Source organism: Poecile atricapillus, chromosome 2 (assembly GCF_030490865.1).
Source record: "Poecile atricapillus isolate bPoeAtr1 chromosome 2, bPoeAtr1.hap1, whole genome shotgun sequence".
In the NCBI taxonomy this organism is placed as follows: Eukaryota; Metazoa; Chordata; class Aves; order Passeriformes; family Paridae; genus Poecile; species Poecile atricapillus.
Genome location: NC_081250.1, coordinates 119,774,381 through 119,797,354, shown reverse-complemented (window position 1 = coordinate 119,797,354; position 22,974 = coordinate 119,774,381). Strand labels below are relative to the sequence as shown.

General features: G+C 38.8%; 1 protein-coding gene across 1 annotated transcript in view; it reads left to right on the top strand.

The window, feature by feature from the left end:
* Positions 1-22,974, top strand: part of CPA6 (carboxypeptidase A6) — an 84,317-nt gene that overhangs the window by 49,861 nt on the left and 11,482 nt on the right. The window contains exons 3-8 of the mRNA XM_058831889.1: positions 3,513-3,637; positions 7,048-7,162; positions 8,372-8,473; positions 9,293-9,397; positions 21,551-21,661; positions 21,911-22,001. Of these exons, the coding sequence (XP_058687872.1) occupies positions 3,513-3,637; positions 7,048-7,162; positions 8,372-8,473; positions 9,293-9,397; positions 21,551-21,661; positions 21,911-22,001 (649 nt within the window). The remainder of the gene's footprint in view (positions 1-3,512; positions 3,638-7,047; positions 7,163-8,371; positions 8,474-9,292; positions 9,398-21,550; positions 21,662-21,910; positions 22,002-22,974) is intronic.

Below are 22,974 nucleotides of genomic sequence, written 5' to 3'. Positions count from 1 at the left end.
TGAAAAAAGATACCTGCCTGTGTGCTCTTACATACCATTTTTTCTTCATAGAAAGCAAGTCAGGATGCTCTTGCCTCCAGTGAGATTCTGGGAAAGAGCATTCATTGTTCATCTGGGGAGCAACCACTGTCCCTCAGAACAGGTACTCATGGTCACTCTTGAGTGGCAGGTGCTGAGTAATTGGTCTCCTGGTCCCAACTCTGAGCATGCTGAAAAACCTTTCCTGGGCTCTGCTTGTTATCCAGAGGGCTTTAAACATCCCAACACCTTTTAAAGGCAACCTGCTGCTGGAAAGACAGGGAAAGATGTGCAAATATGAGTTTGCTGCAAAGGAGGTGAGAATATTTAGGTTTGCAGACATGCTCTAAAGCATATTGCTTTTCCTCTAGCCTCAAGATATCAGGTGAATTTTGAGGTTCACGTATTTGGCTGTACACTCAGGTAGTTTTGTAGGATTTCTGCATCAGTTTGTTTTGTAGCTGGAGAATCTTCCTCCCACCTAGCAAATCCTACCACCCACACAGCAAATAGAAGTCTTTTGGCACTGATTGGTACTCCTGAATACTGTATAAAGGCTTATGTGTAGTGTGTAGGGGTAACAAGAGCCCATCACAGAGAGGGAAGAGAATAGGACAGCAATTTGTTTCACTGCCACTCACTAGCCAGCAGAGCCCAGCATGGGAGTCCAAGGCGTAATTGTGAGAGGAATGATGTTGAAATAAGAGCGATGACTTCAATAAGACCCTCAGTATCCATGGGAGATGCAATGATGAAGTGTCCTGAAGATGACGGAGAGGATAGCTGGACTTGCTCAGTCCAAACATGCTTGCTCTGAAATCCATCTTCTGTTTGTCACTTTTCATGTACTTGTCACACCAAGGACAGGCTGACAGCTGCAATATATATAAGATGTCTGTTGGAGAAACATGTTGCTTGTTACACGTTTTATAAGGCAAAATCCACCTAGTGACAGAAGTGGTGCTCTGGACAGCATAGGAAGCACTGACTGCTTTGTTTACATTGCAAAGGATGAGAATTGGGAGTCAAAGGAAGCCAAATTACTCAAATAGGGAACTGAGATGAAGTGAAATGATTTATATTCTAAATATGGGATTTTTTTGTCTTACTTCCAGGACAGTGCCAGGAGTGAAATACTGCATTTTCACTGAAAGAGGATAGTGGCAATATGCCACAGATTTCATTAGTTAAAAGAGGATTACTTCTGCTTTTGATATTCACTTAGAGCCAGTAATGTGAGGAACAATTAGAATACCTCAGAACTTAGAGTCTGGTGATGTTATAACTAATAGTATGAATATTGGTTGGTTTATCCCTTCCATGGTTATTAAGAGTTTCACCAAAATAAATCCTGAGTAACTGTCAAGAACAAAGACATGTTTCAGGTGTATATCAGTTATGATTTGTTGGATTTTTTTTTTCTGTTCCAGTTTTGTGTGCTTCGATATTGCAGTTGGCAAGGAGACACTTCCCTTCAGTTGTTCTTAGCTTGTATGTAACAATTTGTTGTTATTTTTATATAGATAGAGGCTCAGGGTGATGTGATTGATAGACTGTTAGTCTAAAAGCAACAAAATTACCCATTCTGATGTATATTTTTAGGAATTAATGGAAGTCAAATACACATAGCTAATTAACCATGTGTGACATTACCCATGTTGATCTGGGGGGGATTTCACTGGGTGTCTATAATTTATCAAAATATGAAAGACAGATAAACTAACAAACATAGGGTGTTAGCACAGTGAGACAATCTTTATTTGTAAGCAGTATTTAGCACCATTTAATTCATGACTTTGGTTTCTACTGACCATCTGTCATAGCTGCTGTCAGCTTCATAAGCCTCATGAACTTTGCCAGTCCTGGTGTTAGACTTCAAAAGATGCTGCACCCACTCACCACTATGACTTGGATCCAGAGACCATATTGTGGCAGAGTGAAACAAAGAGTGGTTTTGGCAAGAACAAGAAGAGGTTGGCCCTGTGTTTCAGTTCTGCTCCTTCCAAAGTTGCAGGCATTTAATTGGATTAACTGGGCTGAGGTCACCATTGCTTGAAGAGGTAGCACCAGGTTCAGCATCAGATGCCCTCTCAGTAATCAGAATATTCTTACTCAGGGTCATTTGAGAAATGTTGAGAACTAAACCTGCCTCCCTGTAATCTCTCTGTTGGAAGATTGTACTCCTCTTGAAAACGAGGTCTGTAGCAAGACCAGGTAAATGCATTTGTTGTTTTCAAATAGCTTCTATGGCATAAAAGAAGTGAGAAGCTTTTAAAGTATAGATTATAAAAATCCTTTAAGATAGCTGGAAAGCAGTGGACACTCATGAGCTGTATCAACAGCTTCATCAGTGCAGCCTGGCACATCTGATTGCAATGAAACAGAAAAGACAAAAAAACCTGAAGACATTTATCAAGTATTAATCCTTTTTAGATTCTTTTTAAGAAATGTGTGGGCATGTAGTCAGTATCAATTTCCTTCCTTGTATTCATCGCACAAACATCTTTTTAAGGACTGTGGATCTTGGCATGCCTGTTTGTCATGTTGATAGAGATTGTTGCTGATACTCCCATTTATAATCTCCTATGAATATCCAGAAGTTCTGGAAAGAGTTTTGTTGATTTCCACTGCCCTCACACTGACTGAGGAGGAACTGTGCTCACCCCTGTTGAAGAGTATGTGCTAGCACAGTATTTTACTACAGGGTGCAGAACACTGAGTTTCAAATCCTCTTGAAAAAGGGATCTGCAAAATTTTCTTGCTTTCTTGAACATTCATGTCCTGGCCTAAAATTTCCAAGTGTATTTCAAATTCAGCAACAAAAGGAAGTAAAAATGGACATGAAACATCCCTTAGGTATGTGCAGATACAGATAGCACAATAATAACAGTGGTATTGTTCAGCAGCTATCATTTTTTACAATAATGTAATAATCTGATTATCTTAATCCTGTTATTTTGACATTTATTCTAAAATGATTGTGTATTCATTGTCTTGGTGACCTGTTACTGACCTCTGATCACCTTATTATCAAGAATAAAACTTGTGTACATTTTGCTAACGCTGGTACGTGCTATGCTTTCTTTAGCATTTATTATATATTATTATGTTTCTTTAGATTTTTTTTGCTGCCCTAATGAACACAGAAAATACCTTGCAAAATAACAAAGATTCGTGGACTGCATAGAGCTAATATATTGGGGATGTATAGTAGTCTGAGGAGTAGCTTTTGTTTTGATCTGTTTGAGGAGGCATATTCTGAAGATTGTTCTCTGTTCCCATTGGCAAATCTCACAGGAGAGTTGTGGTAAGCTGGACACAATCAATCCTCAGAATCTGCTCCGTTAGCATAGGTGTTGAGCTGGACCAGCTGATGCAGTTTTATTGTCTCTACCATGCCTAGAGGGTTTGCCCTACCTTCAAGCGTGCCTCCTCCTGGACTTCCCCACCTACCCTGAATGCGTGTGAATTACAGGTTGGTTCCTGCACTACAGGTGGACTTGTGGCAGCCCAGCAGCCCCTTCCACATCGTCGAAGGTACAGTCGCTGACGTGCGAGTACCGCAGAACACGACGCGGAGCCTGCTGCCCTACCTCCAGCAAGCAAACATCCAGTACACGTAAGCCCGTGCTTCGCTTCCCGTGCCTCGCTCCAGAGACCCGGCCTTGGGGGCAGGTCTGCACCTACCACGCCAAGTGGGCTCAAGAATACATTCCAAATCACAGCAATTAGGCTGGCAGACAGCTAGGCATTGCCAAGAAAACAACGGCTTTAATGGCAGAGCAGAAAATCTCCCACAGGCAGGCAGCTTTAATTAAATGTCCTCCTTTGGAGTCAAGCTGAAGTGTTTTCAATGTATGTGAAATCACATCTGTTAAGACAGGGTTGGTAATTACTAATTCTGCAGCCTGCTCTGCCTCTTTCTTTATTTAGTACAAGCAAGGTTTATTTACAAGTGAGCTGCAAATGCAGAGGTAAAACTTCTTCATCAATTATACAGAAACTGCTTCTATTATTCTCCATTCCTAGTGACCAATGCAAGTCATACAGTACAAATGCACACTTAGGTTCACATATAATTTATAGTGCTCCTTAAAAAAATTCAAGTCAATTTTAGAGTATATTTATCCTTTCATATTTATCCATGTGATATACTGGACAAGAGTAACGATCTTGCCTTTAAAGCCTTCTCAATGACATGTCTAAGCATCTGAATAATCAGCTGATGAGTTCTCAAACATTTGCTGAATAAAGATGTACATGAGGCTATTTACACTTATTTCTCAGTGATAAAAGGATGGTGTAAATCATACTGTATATGTATTTATGTATGCATATGTATAGTACTCATTAGAATCACATTTTTGTGATAACAGTGCTCTCTTCTGAATTAGTTGTTCTAAAAATACAGAAACAAACATAAGGAAATTAAGTATACAAGCTCCATAGCTGCAGTTCAGAGTGACTTTCATGCGGGTTCAGCCCTGCTTTAGTTTTGTTTATGTTTAAAACTGAGATGGGTTTTTTTCTAATTGTTTTCCTGTGCTTATAAAAAAATGTTCCCTAATTATTGTGACCCAGCAGTTGTATTCACATCTGTTGCTGTTCCTGCTCACAGTAATCACCTTTAATGAAATGACAGAAGGACATTTTATAAGTGTTATAAACACTCTCTGTACTTGAAGACCTCTGCTTGGGTTGCAAAGCAATATGCAAGAGCAAGATCTGCCTGCCAGTGCAAAACGTCTCTGCAGAGTTTACCTCAAAAAACATGCTACAAATGGTAGCACAACACTGGATTAATCTTCCACAGCAAAAATCTCTCTGACTTTTGGCACACAAGTTGTGTGTACTTGGAAGGAAACTGGGCAGCATTTTACCAGGTCCAGACTTGTCCTTTACTCTCCCTCTTATTCTCCTCACTGCCTGTTTTGGATGGTCCCAGCCATTAAGAGCAAAACCCTGCAAAGCCTCAACAAGTGTGTGCTTGTCCTGACAAGCCTCCTGAGATCTGTAACTCCACAAGAGCTAGAGGTTTCACCACGAGAGCAATAACAGCCATAGTCAGGGAACAGCAGGAGCAGGCTGGCCAAGCACAGCCATGCCCACAGCACAGCTGGGATGGGGATCACAGCCCTGAGATCAAGTGCAGCTCCACAGCCAAGATTTTGTACAGCTCCTTTTCACATGGCTGATTTTCACTTTTTTCTTTCTTTTTTTTAAATTATTTTTTTCCCCACACACTACAATGGAATTAAGTTTCTACATCCCTTTTGGAACTGGGAAAGTCTGAGCCAAGCTCCAGGTAAAATTTCAGCTTGATGCAGTGAGGCTTACCTAAATTTTGACAAATTCACAAAGTCAGGAAGTATTTCAGCATTGCTAATAATGATTAGCACTTGCCTGTGAAACAGGCTTATTTCTCTTAGGGTTTGACTTCATGACAAGATGGCCATGAAAACAAGCCAGGCATCAATTAAACTCAGCACCAAGTTGCCTTGGTTGTAGGTTTTCCGCTTACATTGCATTCAGACCTGAGGGACTTAAGAGCCCTTGTGTTATAACCACACAGAGTACACAGTCATTTAAAAGTAAAGAAAAATTATCAAATCTCATTTAGAGTATAGATGTATTTGTTAACAGAGTGAGCCTGATTCTGGTAGCTGCTTATACTAATCAGAATTCTGCAAAGCAGTCCAGCATTTTTTTTTAAATATTAGATGCCCTAATGACTTGAATAAAATCACTCCTTTAATCAGCTTTACAGTACTGGTTTCACAGTATATATAGCACCTAGCAAGCCAAGACTATAATCCTTTGGTTTGCTTAATGAATCTTGCTGATGTAGAACAATGTGATTCCTAATTATACAACTACTTCACTAATGCATTGGAAGATGAGAATAACCTTTACTTTGATTTTCTATGTAGACTATTACCTTTGAGGCATCTGCTGCAGAGCTGAGTTAGGAGCAGGGTAAATGCCATTTCTTTTCATCTTTTTCCAATCATGAAAGTTAATGCCTATAAAAATGTAAAAGCTTGAATGTGACTGTCTTTTTATGGGAATGGTGAATTAGTGGCATGGTGATTACAAATTGCCATGCTTTAGAAGGGGGCATGCAAGGTTGACTCTCAGTTTTACAGTAATGTTGTTACAGATATCTGTGGCAATTTTCCCAGCTTCTGCTTCTGTCTGGTGGGATGGATGGATGCTTCAACTTCTTCATGATAATTATTTTAAGATGTTTTCTATATTATTATTTTGTATTTGTGTCACTTTTTATTTTTGCCATTAAACAGGAAAGTTTCAGCTTACACAAGTCTTTCTGCATTTTGCTCTTAATGCAAAGAACCTCTCACTTTTTATGCAAGTATATTTAAATTTCACTTCGTATTTTCAAATTTTTCCTGAGTTATTTTAACAAAACTGGCAAACAACTACAGCAGAGTAGATAATGTAAGCAACAAAGTCCACTTCAGATTTTTTTGTTTGCTGTTTTTCCTTGTTTCAGACAGAATGATAATGCTACCAAGTTCTTATTATTTTTGTTTTTCCTCTACAACTTGTAGCTATATGTAATATTTCGTGCCACTCCCAAGAGAAAGTGTGTCCATGTTTTCCTAAGCTTACAAAGATTTTTGAAATGGTTTGAAATCAGTTTTTGAAGATCCATGATCACATAGTATAATTGGATTATAAAAGAGGACGGTAAATGCTGCTCCATAAACAAATTAAAGTGGGTGCTCCTTCACACTGGCTACATTATTTACGTCATTCTGTTTTATTTATTTAACAAGCTTATTGTGTTTTTGAAGGCACTGTTACATTTCAAAGCAGCTGGAGTATTTATTTGGCAGCTTATATTTAAGTGAGCCTGAAGCACTCTATTGTCAAAATGTAACAGATGAAGTCAAGTCAGGATGGTTTAATTTCTGCTATATTTCTTCTAAACGTGATTGTTGTTCTGATTTAGCTTGTGTGTTCTTCTAGGTTTTTCAGTAATACCACTATATTTTTTTTACCTAGGATTCTCATATCAGACCTACAGCAAGCAATAGAAAACCAAACTGGAATGAGGTCCCATAGGAATCGAAGGTCCCTCTCTGAGTATAACTACGAAGTGTACCACTCCCTGGAAGAGGTGCATTAAAATTCATATTGTTCCTCTTATCTACTACAGTGTTGTTTTTAGCAAGGGAAAGGTTTCATTCTCCCTACAAGTTCCTGTCCATCTTCAGGAGCATTCTAAGTGTTTCTTCTTCAAAAACAGGCATTTCCTTGAAAAAATACATATAAATATATTTAATATTTGTATTCAAGGCTTATCTTTACATACAACTATCTTTCAGAGCATCTGAGTTTGGTTTTTAAAGTAGGTCTTTTACTCTGGTGGAATAAGAGATTCAATGAGTGATTGTTCACACTAAATCATTTAATTAAGCAATATGAGTAAATGCTTAAGTATTTGCACAGGAGGTACAAATACGTAAAAACACTTAGATACAAACTCATTTATGAGGAGTACTATCTTGGATGATGGCTGGGTAAATAATTCCTGTTGATTTTAGTGTGCTCACATTCACAGTTTCAGTCTGCCCCAAAACAAAGTCACTCGGCTGGACATGGATAGTACTGCACCACAAGATCTGGTGCTCGTGAAACAAATACTGCAGGTAGCATTGAGTCCCGCATGTCTATCTGTTTGCCATTGTGTTCTTGCAGGCAGAAATAGGGACTTTCTTTATTAATAGTTAATATTTAGTGGAAATGGTGGATTAGCTGCATTCCCATATTTTCGATGGACAGCTTATGCATTCCAGTAATACCCAACAATGAAATGGGGAAAAAAACCACATGAAGGCTGTATCCAACCTCTGGCTATAGAGCTATAGAGTGCCAAATAATGGTTAAAGTGTGAAAACAAATACAAACAAGACAAAAATAAAAACGACAGTAAAATCAAAAAATAGAGAGAGTGTCGCCCTGAAAACTCAGCTTCTGAGCTTGCTAACACAGTTTTCTAAGGACTTTCCCAGGACAGTAACTGTAAACATAGATATGTGTACATTCTTTCTGTTACACGTCTTGTGATGGACATCTCTCATGGCCAATGCAGTGAGAAAGTGTTATCCTGGTCATGGATATAGGCCATGGCCAAAAGCCTATAAATCCTGGGAGGAAAAATAAACTCTGCTCTTTCTTTCACCACACCTCGACCTGTGTCCGTGTGATCTATTCATCTTCAGCGGCAACAAGAGAGGACTGAGAGCTGAGCTCAATAAATGTATTAGAGTTTCTTCCCATGAAATAGGAAACGATTGAACCAATTATTTTATTTTTTTGTTTGCAGATCGAGGACTGGATGCATTATTTGAATAGAACTTATTCAGATCTTGTTCACATGTTCTCTGTTGGAAAATCCTATGAAGGGAGACCACTGTATGTACTCAAGGTAAAGATTAAATTGTCATTAATGAGACTAAAGTCTGGAATCAGGGGCAGACACTCTTACTTATGTTACAGCATATACACAAGAGACACAGCTTAACAGTGTTTCCTAAGGATGAGTTGCTAAATCTAAGTATCTCTCTGAACATCATCTTAATGAAAAAAAGTGGGGGGAAGCTGGAAAAGTAATAGCAAAATCCTATTTACCTGGATTGGATATGCATGGAGAAAGATAACAGGACAAGTTCAATTAGCAGGATTTGGATTTAAGGGGATTGGAAATCTCTTTGTTTTTAGACAACTTGCAGAGCAGTTATGCTGGAGAAGGATCCCAGAGGACTATGGAGCCCTTCTCAGCATGTGCCACATGTGCTTGTTCTTTAGCTACTGACAAAATTTCAGGGCTATGTGCTCTCAATTCACATGATTAGGACCACAAATTAGAGTGTGTCAGCAAGATGCAAAAAACCTTACTTTCAATGTATTTTCTCTTTATCTCCTATTGAAAAGTTCTGAAAATTTGATTCATTATCATGCAATTCATGTAGTTTCACTGTTCCTCACCCTACTCCATGTGATAATCATTCCTCATAAAAGAGGAACTTAAAAATCTCACTTCTACAGTTCTTTTCCATCCATCAGCCTCTTTATCTTGGCATACCTGCCTAACATTATCTTGGCCATACCTTTTAAAACAGTCAATTTTTGTTCCTTTTTATGAGGAAATTGAAAACGGTTTAGTTTCTCTCATTATTTTCTCATTATTGTGTTTTCACTAATGTAATGCAATCTGTTGGTATTTTGTGAATATTCACACTTCAAGTTAGGTAAAAGATCACGGCCCTACAAGAAAGCTGTCTGGATGGACTGTGGGATTCATGCAAGAGAGTGGATTGGCCCAGCCTTTTGCCAGTGGTTCGTGAAAGAGGTAAGTGTTTAAAATTTACAGTCATACAGTTCCTTCTGTTAAACAAACTTTGCCTTTTTGCTGTAGCAGATCTAACACACTACTAGTATGGAAAATAACTAGCCATTATACCTCTCCTTTTTAAAATTATTTCTGGAATACTTAAGTGCTTAATAAACAGAGCTGTTAGTGACAGCCAGACACAGCTAGGCACAGGACAAAATACGCCAGATACATACTGGCAGAGATATGAAGCAGGATTTTATTCCAAGACCTGAAAGTGTGAAGATTTTCAGTAATGGCCCAGGTAAATCAGTGCCAGTGTGTACCAATTCAGATCAGTTCAGCAGTATTTTTGTTTTAAGGACTTAGTTTAAAAGAGGCATTTCTCTTCTGTATAATTCCATAGGAACAGAAAGCTGAAGTCACAAAATAGTTACAAAACAGAATCACAGAACTGTTTAGGTTTGAAAAGACCTTAAAGCTCATCAAGTCCAACAGTTAACCTTACAGTGCCAAGTCCACCACTGAGCTATCACCCCAAGTGCCACATCTACACATCTTTTAAAAACCTCCAGGGATGGTGGCAACCTCTTCACTGGACAGCCTGTTCCAATATTTGACAACCCTGTTAGTGAAGAAATTTTTTCCCAGTATACAATCTAAGCCTCCCCTGGCTCAACTTGAGGCCATTTCCTACTGTTCTATCACTTGTTACTTGAGATGAGAGGCCAGCTCTCGCCTGGCTACAGCCTCTTCTCAGGTAGTTGTAGAGAGCAGTAATCTTGAATACCATTATATTTTGCACATAATGAGGGTTGCAATATGCTTTTACGAGATTCTTCCTATAATCACAGAATTTTCTCACTTTTCTTCCCACCCATCACTGTGTAATTCTACAATGTATTAATACCTCCTCTGATTTTGTGAGAGTAAACTTCTGCATCATCAACACCCTAATGCTGAGATGATCATATGATCATGTGTGGCCTTCCCTTGGGCACCACGGCAGTGTATAGGGAAAGTACAGAAGTAATGAGGCCCCTACAGTTTGGATGAACCTTTCACCACAAATAGGCTAAATGAGATTCAGGAGCTGGTCTCCAGATTTTGGTGTGCAGCAATGATGTGTCTTCTTATTAAGATTCCTGTTAATGTAAAGATGAACTAACTTGCAATTTCTGAGCAGCTTTCCTACCCAGGAGAATATGCTGCAGTAAGGAGAGAAGCTGGGACAGAGAGGCTTATTGTTTAATTCCTCTTTCTTACTAGTTTTCCCATAAAGCAGTACAATATGGCAGTCGGATAAAAATCACGAAATTTCTTTATAGACCTTATAGCACAATATAGGCTGTGGGTGTGTATATAAAAGCCTTCTGGTTGTTACTTGAGATCTTCAAAGAGTAGCTTGTAAGGCTGCTTCTCTAATTACGGAAAAAACATTTTCCTGGATTAAAAGCAGTCTCCACAGATTTCCTTCAGACTGCAAGAATGTACCACTTTCGTCTGCCCATCCCATCTCAGAGCAGTATTTCAATCCAGCATTAAAGCAAAAAGCATCAGGAAGAGAATACATTATGCTCACAGTCTTCATCATCATATCAAAAATGGCTGGCTAAGGAAGAGAGACAAGATGATTAGGTTGCTTGGTTTAGAATATTACTTTTCTCATTGTATGGATTAGAAATTTTCAGTAAGAATTCTGGGAAAACTGAAGGTCTTTCTGTGCTTCAAACTCTGCAATTCTCTTTTTCTGGCAAACTCCTCCCTTAAGCACCTTTGTAGCCTGGCAGCCCAGTTTTCCATCCTCCCTGGTACTTACAGGCAGTTCTGAGAAAGGGCTGTCAGCTTGGAAACAGATTTTTCCTGGCATGTTTGTTGACTCTAAGGAATAGCACCACAAGTCCATTGATTTAAGGCAAGCAAGAAATGCTAGATTTACATGATGTTGGCTTCTCCTCTAGCAGGAACAGCATATTCTTTTACTATGAAGGCAGCCTGAAATGTCTTACCAAGCTTTCACTTCACCCTGTGATCTCTGACACTTCTTTTTATTGAGGTAAATCCATGTTCCTGTGTACAAGAAGCCTTTTCAAGCAATTTAGCTCAGGAAGAAAACCCTCTATGCATTAATGTCACTGAACATTCAAGCCTCAGCTTGGGTGCCTCAAACTTTACCAAATACTCCTACTCAATTTGGGAACCCTCAGCATCTTGCTTGCACCTCTAGAAGGGGCAGTTTCTGATTGACAGTGGATTCGTTGCAAGCAATGGGAGAGCACCTCCGAAGGGTGGAGGTGCCACTGAGCAGCTGCTCATGTGTTCTTCCTGGGCACGGCAGAAGCTCCGCGCTTTCTGCAAAGAATCTGAAACTGTTCAGCTAAACTGGACCTGGCTCCCACCTACTTAGAAATGCAAAACAGACTAAAGCAGGTCAGACTTGAGAGGTGAGGATGTAAGGCTGGAGCACAGGAAGGCAAGAGGCTGCCGGCTGTGCAGGCTAGTTCTGTATATATAGGGCAATTACAATAATTAGAGAAAAAGAAAATAACAATGAGAGAAATAATATACAGAAGTTACAGATTTTAAAGAGAAGGAGAATGCACAGGATATTATATAATATAATTCAAAGTACAAAAGCAGCCTACTTATATTTTGAAACAAAAGGAGAGCAAAGATTATGGTTTGGGGAGTTGTGGGTTTTGTTTGGTTTTCTGTATGTTGTTCTGATTTTTTTCCTTATAATCCACTCCAGAATGAGCTGTAGCCTTGGTATGCATTCCATAGGTCTGATGTTAATAACAACATCACTGTTTGTTTCTGTGGAAGGCACCCCTAAATGTCTGTAGTCTCTCAGCTAAAGATAATCAGATGTTCTGTCAGGATTAGCTGTACTGGTGGCCTCTGACAAACTCCACCTCATTGTCATTGAATTTCAAGTCAGGAAAGGGGACACACACAGGACCAGAGTTTTAGGTACCTGCTAATGAGCCACGGAGAAGTGTCTGCATCTGTACTGTGGTGAAATAGCAGTCAGGCTACCACCCAATCCAAGCCTTACTCAGCTGGAAAGGGATGGAAAAGGGGCTCTGATAGTGGAAACATTACAAGACCTGTGGTTGAGTAGGGAAGCAAGACAAACTGTAAAAGGAAACTGATTACATGTGCACTACTTTGAAGGCAACCTGCAAAGATAAATGAAGCCAGAACTTATGTCCACAGCAAGAGATTTAGAGAGAAAAAAAAAAAAAAAAAAGAAAAAAATAGAGTAGGAAAAGGTTTGTTAGCCTAGATTTTTAAAAAGGCTTCATGACATCTAATACATTAATATGTGTTAGTAAATATTATGAACTGAAAGATATTCTATTATGTGTAATTACTTTGTAGAAAGCAGTAGACTTTAGAAACAAAATTCAGATATATCATCTATTTATCCAAAATTAAATAGCCCTCACAGAAACAAAGATGGTTGTATCTATAGCCATTTTGCATAAATACAACTCTATATGTACATATGTTAAGTAAGAACATTTAACTCCTATTCATTGAGAGAGGAGAAGCAGAATTCAGCTATCAAATTATCCAGACCTCAAATTTAGAATTTTACCATTTCTTAAAAAACCTGATATATGGTTCACAGGCTGCTATTCAAATTAACATCAAAAATAGATTCTGTTTCAGTTTTAGTGAAAGCAGATGAGGATTCCCATTACATCTGGTTTGACTTTCTTCCTTCTAATAAATGCTACCATTTGATCCTCTTCAATGATGTATAACCTTGAGATGTCTTTCATACAATATTTTCAGAAAACAGCATAGTTGAGATGTGACTTTGAGATATGTTATTCTTTATTTCTGATGCAGAAATTTGTATTTTAAGATTAAAAAATTCAAGAAATGTAATTAAAAATCTTCAAGAAGCATGCACTGATTGTTCTTGACAAAATGTTCTAAGAATCCAGTGTCAGCTGTAAGGGAAATGTCTATTAAGATCAAATGCATCTCCTAAAGGAGTGACCTCATCTGGGCCTCAAAGAAAGGTAAAAATAGCATCACATTTTGGAAATGCAGTGACCTTCACCACCTTTTTCTCCCATCCTCAACAATGATCACAGTTATTTGAGTTCCCAAATTATTCAAGATTATGCATTTGGACTTCACCATGCCCCTAGGGAGAAAACATGTAGCCCCAGAAAAAGAAATGAAAGGCTGAGGGCAGTTCTCAGAGGTGTTTTGTTGTGTGTTGGGTTTTTTTTATTTTTTTTCATGCTGACATTGGTACTGATTTTTTGAAAAACCAGGCTAGAAACCCGTCTTTTCACTCCATAGTAATGAGCCGAGAGAGACACGCAGACTGTCTAAGAAGCAGAGAGGCAACATCTGCCCCCACTGTTCTCAGCTTGAGACTGATTTATGAGTCACCTCGTGGGATGCATATGGGATGCATACTGCCAATTAGCCAGCCATTAGGCTTGTGGACCAGGCCCCAGAGAGCAGTCTTTACCAGGAATTTTGCAGCATTCAAGACCTCAGATTCTTCCTCAAGAATGTTTATGAAGTGCTTGAGTGCAGCCAGCTAAAGGAGCAGCCCATAGGCAGAACTCAGTCAGGACAACAGTGCGCTCAGATGCAGGGCCAAGCAGGAGACACAGACAGTGTTAAAAAGAGTTGGCTCTTCTTCCGCACTGTTCAGGCCATGTGGTCAGAAGGCAGTAAAGCTATAAGTATTCTTACTTTTAAGATCTGCTGAAAGCCAGTGTAGCATTTATTCTACAAAATTCCACAGTCCATGTCCTGATGGACAAAACATCTGCAATATCCTGCATCGACAGTCAGAGCAGCACTCAGTCATTCATTCCAGTGCTGAAGCCCACACTGTCAGGAAAACAGCTTCACATTCTGGATCATTGCTGGGTCTTGCTGCGCTCCATCAAAACCAGTAGTCCCTTAGGATTTAGAAAATTTCTTTCCCTGTGTTATCCATAACTACCAGAGCCTTGAAATACTGCCTAATTATCAAATTCAGATACCAGTTTTTTCACCCACTTCAGAAATAGTCTGATCTTGGGGGTGTAAGATAGTTATGTTAATTGACACAATAATGTTTCCTCAAGACTATACACTTGATCTATCACTTGTCAACTGACTCAAGTCTTTTGAACAGGTACAACTCCCAGGGTTTCAGACTAAGATTAATTCAAAGAATGCTCATTTCACCTATATTGAGTTATTCTTTGAGACAATATGTTCCACCTGCTGTGATAGGCTTTCCATCTCCATTTTTGGAGTTCTCCAAGTGGAAATTTTGAACCATAGAGGAATGAAAGCAAGGACCTGACTGCTTCTCCATATAAATCAGACATTTGTGCCAGACCTTTCCTGGGTACAAGTATGCCACTATTCCTCAAGTATCTTTGACTGATGGTCCTCAAAAATCTGAAGAGCTTTTCAAATAATTTGAAAATTTTCCAAAGTGAATGAGAGGCATGCAAGGCCAAAACAAACATTGTACTTTTTCCTTTCACCCCTTTAGCTGGGTGTTCCTTCTTTCCAAAGTCTGTTCCCTTCAGCTCAAGCTCTTTAGCTGATGTTGGCTTGATGTGAAATATTTGTTGCTCTTTAAATAAATGTGTCTAACAGCCGGGACTGTTTTACCCCCCTGCAGTCTCCTTCACAGGTGCCAGTGGTGACAGCACCACAAAAACTGGGGTTTTTTCACCTTGAAGGACCAGTCATCTAGTGACAATCTCTCCACAAATGTCTGCAGCTCTTTCAGTAAACACAATACAATCCTTGGAACTTAATTTTTATTGTTTACCAGATTATAGTTTCCCCAGCTGTCTTTTTAGCTGCCTAATTTCAAGGGGAAAAAATGGATTTCTGTGAGTGCTTCCTATATATTCATTATCTGGAGGAAAAAATCCATCTGTTTCATCCTGCAGTATCTATATTTGAAACACTCAGCTTTACTTGTCTTTAGCTAATTCATTCTTCTCTGTCAGGAGCTTCTGCCTGAAACACTATTTGTTTTTTCTCCATCAGAGAGATCACCTCTTCCAGCCTCTTCACTCAGCACTTCATTCATCAGCCTTTCAGCAGCAAGAGGCACTGGTACCAATGCAGAATTTGTCTTACTCTCATGATTTTTTTCCATCCTGCAAATGCTGTTCCTGCCATTTGAAGTTCATGTGCAGTATTCACACCTACATGTAATAGTTTCTACTTCTACTCAACATCCCCCTTCCACCCCACAGCTGTTTCAGTTCTGAATGTGTTCCCTTTTTTGGCAGCCATCCTATACACCATTTCTCTCTGAGTATCTTCATCTCTCTAGCACATGCTTGCTACTGAAAATCTCCACCACTTCTGAGGGGAAAGAAAATAAAGTAGCAGTGAACACTATCAACAAGACTTTCCCGATCTGGGGCCTCAGTTGTGAATTCCCTTTTTTTTTTTCTTTAATGGATGAAATCTAAGCCAATGCCAAAAAGATGGAGTGCAGTACCATGGTACCACCACAACGAGGCATGTGATGCATTGTTTTAAAGGCAACTCTGGCAAACCATTTTTATGCTGAGAAATATCTCTGTCTCGTTTGAACCACAGTGGAATCTCCCAGGTTTTATTCAACAATAAGACAGTTTAGGGAAGGTTCTTTCCTTTGCTGTTACACCTTCACTATGACAAATAAACAGTTAAAATTGTTTTCAGTTTTCCTTTTCCGAAAAGTAAGTACTGCATTATTTTTTGTGTGCACTTTCAGCTACTCAGCTGCTGCTTCCTGCCTACCCATGACCTTAAGAAGGCAAAAACTACTTTCATTTTGCTTGCAGCTATTAATTTTTCACAATGTGAGTAGATCTGGATAAAAGAAAAGTAACACTGCAGCTGTGTTGTGCCTGTAATAGGAATTCTTCAATGACACTTGCGCCTGTAAATTCCTATTTAAGTATTCATCACTAGGACATTCATATTCTACCCCCTGAAGGCTTTTAAGCTGTTGGATATGTTCTTCTTCAAGGCATGAAAAGAATTTACATTGTTGTTCCAACACATTTGTTGCCCTAAGGAAGAAATTCTGCTCTGTATTTTAGCAGTCCACTCCTGTATGATGGTACTGAGTAATTAGGGCCTCAGCAAAACTGCTGATATGCAGAAACACTACTGAATATGAAAAAGGACCGTGAAAGAAAATTCCACATGTTGGACAATTTATTTGTTCCAGAAATGGAATTACAAGCAATTGTTTGTATCTGAAGTATTTAATTTTGTCTCAAAAATTCAATTAAACCTTGTGTTCAAGTGAGTTCTCTTGTGTTTCCCTCAATATGGAGCAAAACAATTAGAATGTAAAATTCAATAATTACATTTTTCAGAGGTCTATATTTTGGTGGGAACTGATTTCATACAGTCACTAGTAAAGAAACCTGTGTTGCTCCTTTCAAAGCATTCACAGTGCTTCAGAATAACTCAGGCCTTTTTTTTCCTCAGATGGGTCCTTGACTTGTTTGGCATCTGAGAGGTTTTTCTTTTTTCTTTTTTTACCTCTCTGAGTGGAACCAAGAAGTTGTCTCTCTAGAGATAGTTGTCTCTCTACTAAGATCAGTGTAACTTTGCATCTTCTTTCCCACAAGATCCTGCCCTTGCTTGAGCGGTCCCAGTCTTGCACAAGATTCCTGGAATGGCTGTTTGTTCCTCTAACCTGCAATCACACCATCATCCCTCTGCCTCTTCTGCACTTCAGCATCTTTTCCATTTGCATCCTTAAGGAGCTACATAATCAAGTCTTTAGGATTCTGCAGATCCTTCTTGGCAGACTTTTTATGGGTGTTGAGGAGTAGTAGCAGCACACTCCTCTTTCTCAGTTGTTTCTGGATTTCTCCTTTGGTAAATGCCTTCAAAGAGAAAGGAAGGTTTTGCTTTGTATTAAAAAAAAAAAAACAAAAAAAAACCAAACAAACCATCAGACACAGTTCAAGCTTCAGCCTTGAAAATTTGACCCTTTGTTTTAAGCTATTTGTTTTAAATACTCAGCTGTATCTTAGCCTTAATAATGGGCTTACCACTCTGCTTGTGATTTGAATGCCAAAGCAGGACACTAGCAGTAAAAGGGAAAACAGAGATAAAAAGCTGTACTGTTTCCAAGAGCAGAGACAGAGCTAATTACTAACTTGCCAAACTGATAAAGTAGCAATGAAGGCCTGAATGGCAGATCATAGTGTCAGCCTGCTAAACATCATAACAAGTGCAGTGAAAAGTGAAGTATTGTGTGTTACTGCCAGAAAAGATGTTTTAACTGATATCTTAATAATGGCACAGAAGAGTTAATCCTGTTTTGCCAGGAGCAGTTTTGTGCAATTTCTGGCAAAGCAGTAAATGGAGTCAATTCCTTATGCTAAAATAGTAACTGTTTAATTCAGTATGATTGTTTAATTCAAAACCAGAAACAGCAAAAGCTGTTAAATTAATTTAAATTTAACTTAAATTTAATAATAATTAATTGTGGGATAGAAAATCCTTATTAAGCTCAACTGGGATTTCAGAGTTTCTCCCAACCCTGTCTCCTTGCTTTGTCCTTCTCAGTCAATCCCCTGGTTTTATAAAAAGCCTAACTGCATCCTAAATCCATTTTACACTCTTGCCTTTATTGCCTTGGCAGTTTACAATATAGCTCTTTTGTTTACTCCGTCCCCTAAATTAAATTTCCTGTGGACCATCTCCTCAGCCAGCCTAAGCCGGTATAGCTCTATCAACAACCATCACTCAGCTGATCCAGATGATCGAGCCCCATCCTATTAATCACTGGTCCTTTCCCCACCCCCAGGCAGATTGCTTGCACGGTGTTGGCAGTGTTCCTCTATCATCTGTTCGCTCACCAATAACACGATCCAGCCTTTATTGGGCCGGTCTGGCCCTCTGCACAATCAGCAGCAAAGCTGCTATTGATTCCCTGATGGAGAAGCAGAATCAACCCATATTCTGAGATCTCTCTGCAAACAACAATGCAGTTAATTCACTAATGGTTTATATTCGCCTTGCTCGTGTCACAGCAGAGAGAAAACGTTTCAGCACTGCCGGAGCGGGTGGGGGAGGTGGGTCACACCACCAGTGTGGGGAGAACTCGAGTCACGACACGAAAGGCACGTTGTGGGCTTTGCTCCAGCAAGGACACACCTTGGCAACTGTAAGGCTCATTGCCAAAGATTATACTGTCTGTGTTGCCTGATTACACACATCAAATAAAAATAGCAAATAAGAGCAGTACGAAAGACAAAGTTATTTTCAGCAGAAAGAGTGAATATGATCTCACACTATCTGCTTGCTTTCAAAGAAGAAAGCCACTCTAGATCCACTATATTTTTAATGAAATACTACTCTAGAAGGGCAACAAAGTTATTAAAAACCCCATATTTTCTTTAAAGAACAGAACTGAATTATCTATTTGGCTCTAAACCAACATTAAGACTTTCAATTTTGAGGATTATTACTGAGGACTATAATGCTTTCCAAAGTCTCTTCTAGTATTTTCTCAATGACAACAGGCTTTAAAATAACACAGAGTCACTATAAAGCTTGGCATTTTGCTGCCTATATTTTGTGTAGGTTTTTAAACGGTGGTGCTTTCACCTAGGAAGAAAAACATATTCTTCACAGGATTTAAAACTTAGTGTATATTAAAAAATTGAATTCAAATATTTTCATTATGCCAATTCTTGCAAATTTGGAAAGGTTCTGAAAAATATGCAAAATTCATTCACGCAACTTCAAGCAGTATATTACCTTACATTAATTATCTGTAGTTATTTTAAGGAGATGATTTTAAAAGGGTTTTAAAGAGTTTAGTCTAACAGCATTGCAGTTCAAAACAGTATATAGCCCAGTGTAACAAAATGCATAATTACACGTGTAACTGACAGCAAAAGAATGGCATATAAAATACAGATAAAAACACATATGCCAGTTTCATCATCACTGGTATGTAAATACCCACCATGGGGACACAAAAGCTTAATTTGCTAATACTGTCTAAAAATAGAAAAGCAGTAAAAAATCAAGGAAGTGGTGTGTGTTGCTTTATTTCCTCCTCAGTGAAGCTACTTCTCCCTGACATAAGCAAGATAAAAATGTTCATTTTCCTTGACTCACATTTTGGAGCATGGTTGGTTCTGTTTCCATCTGTAAGAACAGTTTTACCAGTTTAACATCCATACTTGCCATATAGGCTCTTAATCCTGTGCACATTTAAGTGCAGGGCCAGCCTAATGAACATAGTGCCCTGTTTACTTCAATACACATTCTCTGCTTCTCTGCAATGACACACAGTCCTTATTTTCATGGTCATTATTTTTGAGTAACCATTGATTTGACAAATCAATGTTTTGACAAAACTAATTTTTTTGCAGTCCCCTGAACACCAATTTTTTTATCCAACACTGTTAGAAGACTTGATATGGTTTTTTAATACAAGTAAATCAAATTTAAATGAAATACCAGCACAGAATTTTTGGGGAATTCTTGGCAAATGGACTAGGGAACCTATGACCTCCTCATTAGCTGGGGCTTTCTCCTGCGCCATCCATCAAGATTCCCCTCAAAAGTGCTCTGTCATTCTCTTCTCCCCTCCAAATACCTCTTTCAGAATCTCATCCTAATGTGCAATGCTCCACACTGCCCTGTTCCAGCTGCTGCCTAAGTCTCATTTCATTCTGTGCTTTGCCTCTTTGCCTTCTATTTCTCACTGTCCCCTCCTCTTGCCTGGCTGAAACAGAAGAGCTCAGTGTGGAGCAGCACTTGGTGACTTGGCTTTCCACAAGGATATCGTGCTGCTTTGGATCTGACTGTGAGGCTGAAGGACTTGCACGTGCAGAGCACTTCTGGGAGGGTGAGATGAAGCTGGGTAAGGAGAAAGCACTGCACAACAGAAGGACGGGTAATGAACCACATAGAAGTAGTATTTAGAATTCGCACTAATCCTCTCAGTAAAGAAAAATAATGTCATACTCCTCCATGAGTAAATTTCAGCCCCAGACATCCAAATGTATGGTTATTTCTTAGAGGTGTTCCACACAAAGCATCCATCAGCTCCCATGGCAGCTTCAGTAATTCAAACAGCTGCATAGTTAGGAGCCCAGAAGTATTGAATTCCTGTACTTCACACTGCTCCCAAGCATTTGTCAATTGAAAAGCATTTAGCTTAGTTTATTTCAGAGCAAATGTTTCCCTTTGCTCCCCAAACACATGCTACTCTTCAGATCTGAAGGGCCAGAAATACTGCAGAGCAGAAGGCTGTAATCACAGTAGCAGGAGAGGAGCCAGGCTCAGGCATCCCTCTGAACCCAGCATCATTATGATATGCTTTCCACCTGCCACGTGAAGCACTGGATTCCTCACCTTATAAAGTCAAGACTTAAACTTTGAAGGATGCAAATTTGATGCCCAGCTATGTCAAGGGACAGTATTTGCAAGAGAATGTGGAGTATAAACGTCCAGGAACTGATAAATGAGCATCTCTGGCACTAGCAAATAGAACTGCTGAGAATCCTCTGGTTTTTCTGTGTTTTTCTAAGATGCAGAATGGATAAAACACCAAAAACTTTCCCTACCTAGACTTCTGCTCACCTATATGCTAAAGGTTCTCCAAAAATAGAGAGATGTCTAAATTGTAAAGGAATAAACTGCCAGTATTGATAATTGTGCGTATAGCAAACTACTTTGAATATAAAAAAAGCTGTGTTGTTATTGTGAGCCTTAAATGCTTCAAGACCTTACCAAATCACCTGGTGGAAACAACAGGATTCTATTGTCTTACAGGAGCTAAACTCATTTCTTCTACTAATAATCTATTCCACTGACTTTCAACTCTTACTTGAAGAAAAATTTTGCATGCATTTGCTTCTCTCTAATGTGAGTTGTATTTTCTTGAGTATTGAAAGCAACTGAGAAGGAGAGAGAATTGGGTCTTTAGAACACCTTTTTCACATGTTCACACACTGTCTGAATCACATTTGCAGGAAGATGTCAGCCTTTTGGGCACAGCTAGAAGGATGTCTGTGCTGCCATGAGAACAGATCTCTGTATTGCCAAATGCCTCGTGACTGTCATAGTCCATCACAATACTTAATTGAGAAATTATTTTTATTATGTAAACTATTTTCTTTGGCTTTTCTGCTTTAGGCTCTTCAGACATACCAGACTGATCCTGACATGAGAAAGATGCTAACTCAGCTGTATTTCTATATCATGCCTGTATTTAATGTGGATGGATATAGTTTCAGCTGGACAAATGTAAGTAATAGTGGTAGTATTACTCAAAAAATTATTCAGACAAGAAAAATCACATGGCTATTTCATTATTCAAAGGTGACTCTGTATAAATCTGGTTCATCACTTTTTGCCTTGCAAAATGGAAGTAAATTACTCCACCTAAAACAGAATACTGAATATGTTTATCAGGTTTGATTTGTTATGTGTACAAATAGATTGTTGCTAAAATAGAGTAATATTGCTATTTAAATATTTTGTAACTTATGCTAGGATCGATTTTGGAGAAAAACAAGATCAAAGAACATGAGGTTTCACTGTCATGGTGTTGATGCTAATCGCAACTGGAAAGTGAAATGGTGTGGTAAGTATGGGGATACTTTGGTCCCCCAGTTCAGATTACCCTGTATTTAATTATCCAACAGGGACAATTATCCAAGTAGGTTAGATCACATCTGCTGTGAGTGTTCACTTTTCTATCATTGAAGATTCTTTCCCACAAAGCCATAAGCCAAGACTCAAATCTTCCTACTAATGTCTGAAAAAATATAAGTTCTCAACCTTGGGAAAAGAGACCTTATCATAAGTAAAAACTTGTCATGGAGAATGTGGCAAAATTTTTTAAATCACACATACAACTATTCTGTATTTTAGCAATAATATAAATAATATGAAGCATAGCATTGAGAATGAACTGTGACTTTTCAGGATTTACCTAACTGCAGTTTCAGGAAACATTTCAAACTTCATTTTATTCAATTTGCCATTTCTCTGAAATTATTTTAGCTTTGGAAATGTCAAACTTACTTTGCTGGCCTCAGTGTCCTTAAGGCCATTATTATTAGTGATTCAATAAAGAAAGAAGGTGCTTCTAAATGCATGGAGATACAATTTTAAACTCCCAGCACTTCTGTAAGTACTTAATAAAAATCAGCCAGAATTTTGCATAGAAAAAGCAGCAGTAACGAAATAACTACCAGAAGATTTGGAATGGGTCCACCGAGAAAAAAATGGTGTTTTATTAAGTCTTACCTAAAGATAGTGCAATTCACACGGGGGTAAGCAGTGCCTAAAAGTTCTGGTGTAAGGAAGTAAGAACACTTAGATATAGCAATATATACCTGCTGACCTGCTCTCCTATCTTAAGGAACTTCCTTCAGCTCTCTGTGCAGCTGTTTTCTCATCCAACATTAGTCCACCTTCCTTATTTACATGACAAGCTTGTAAAGACAAGAAATCGTGTTTGTGTAGTGCAAGAGCCCTGTTTTCAGCCCATCCCTCTTCCCCTGGAAGTCTCTAGATGTTTCCATAATACTCTGTGTGCAGTAGGGGTGAGC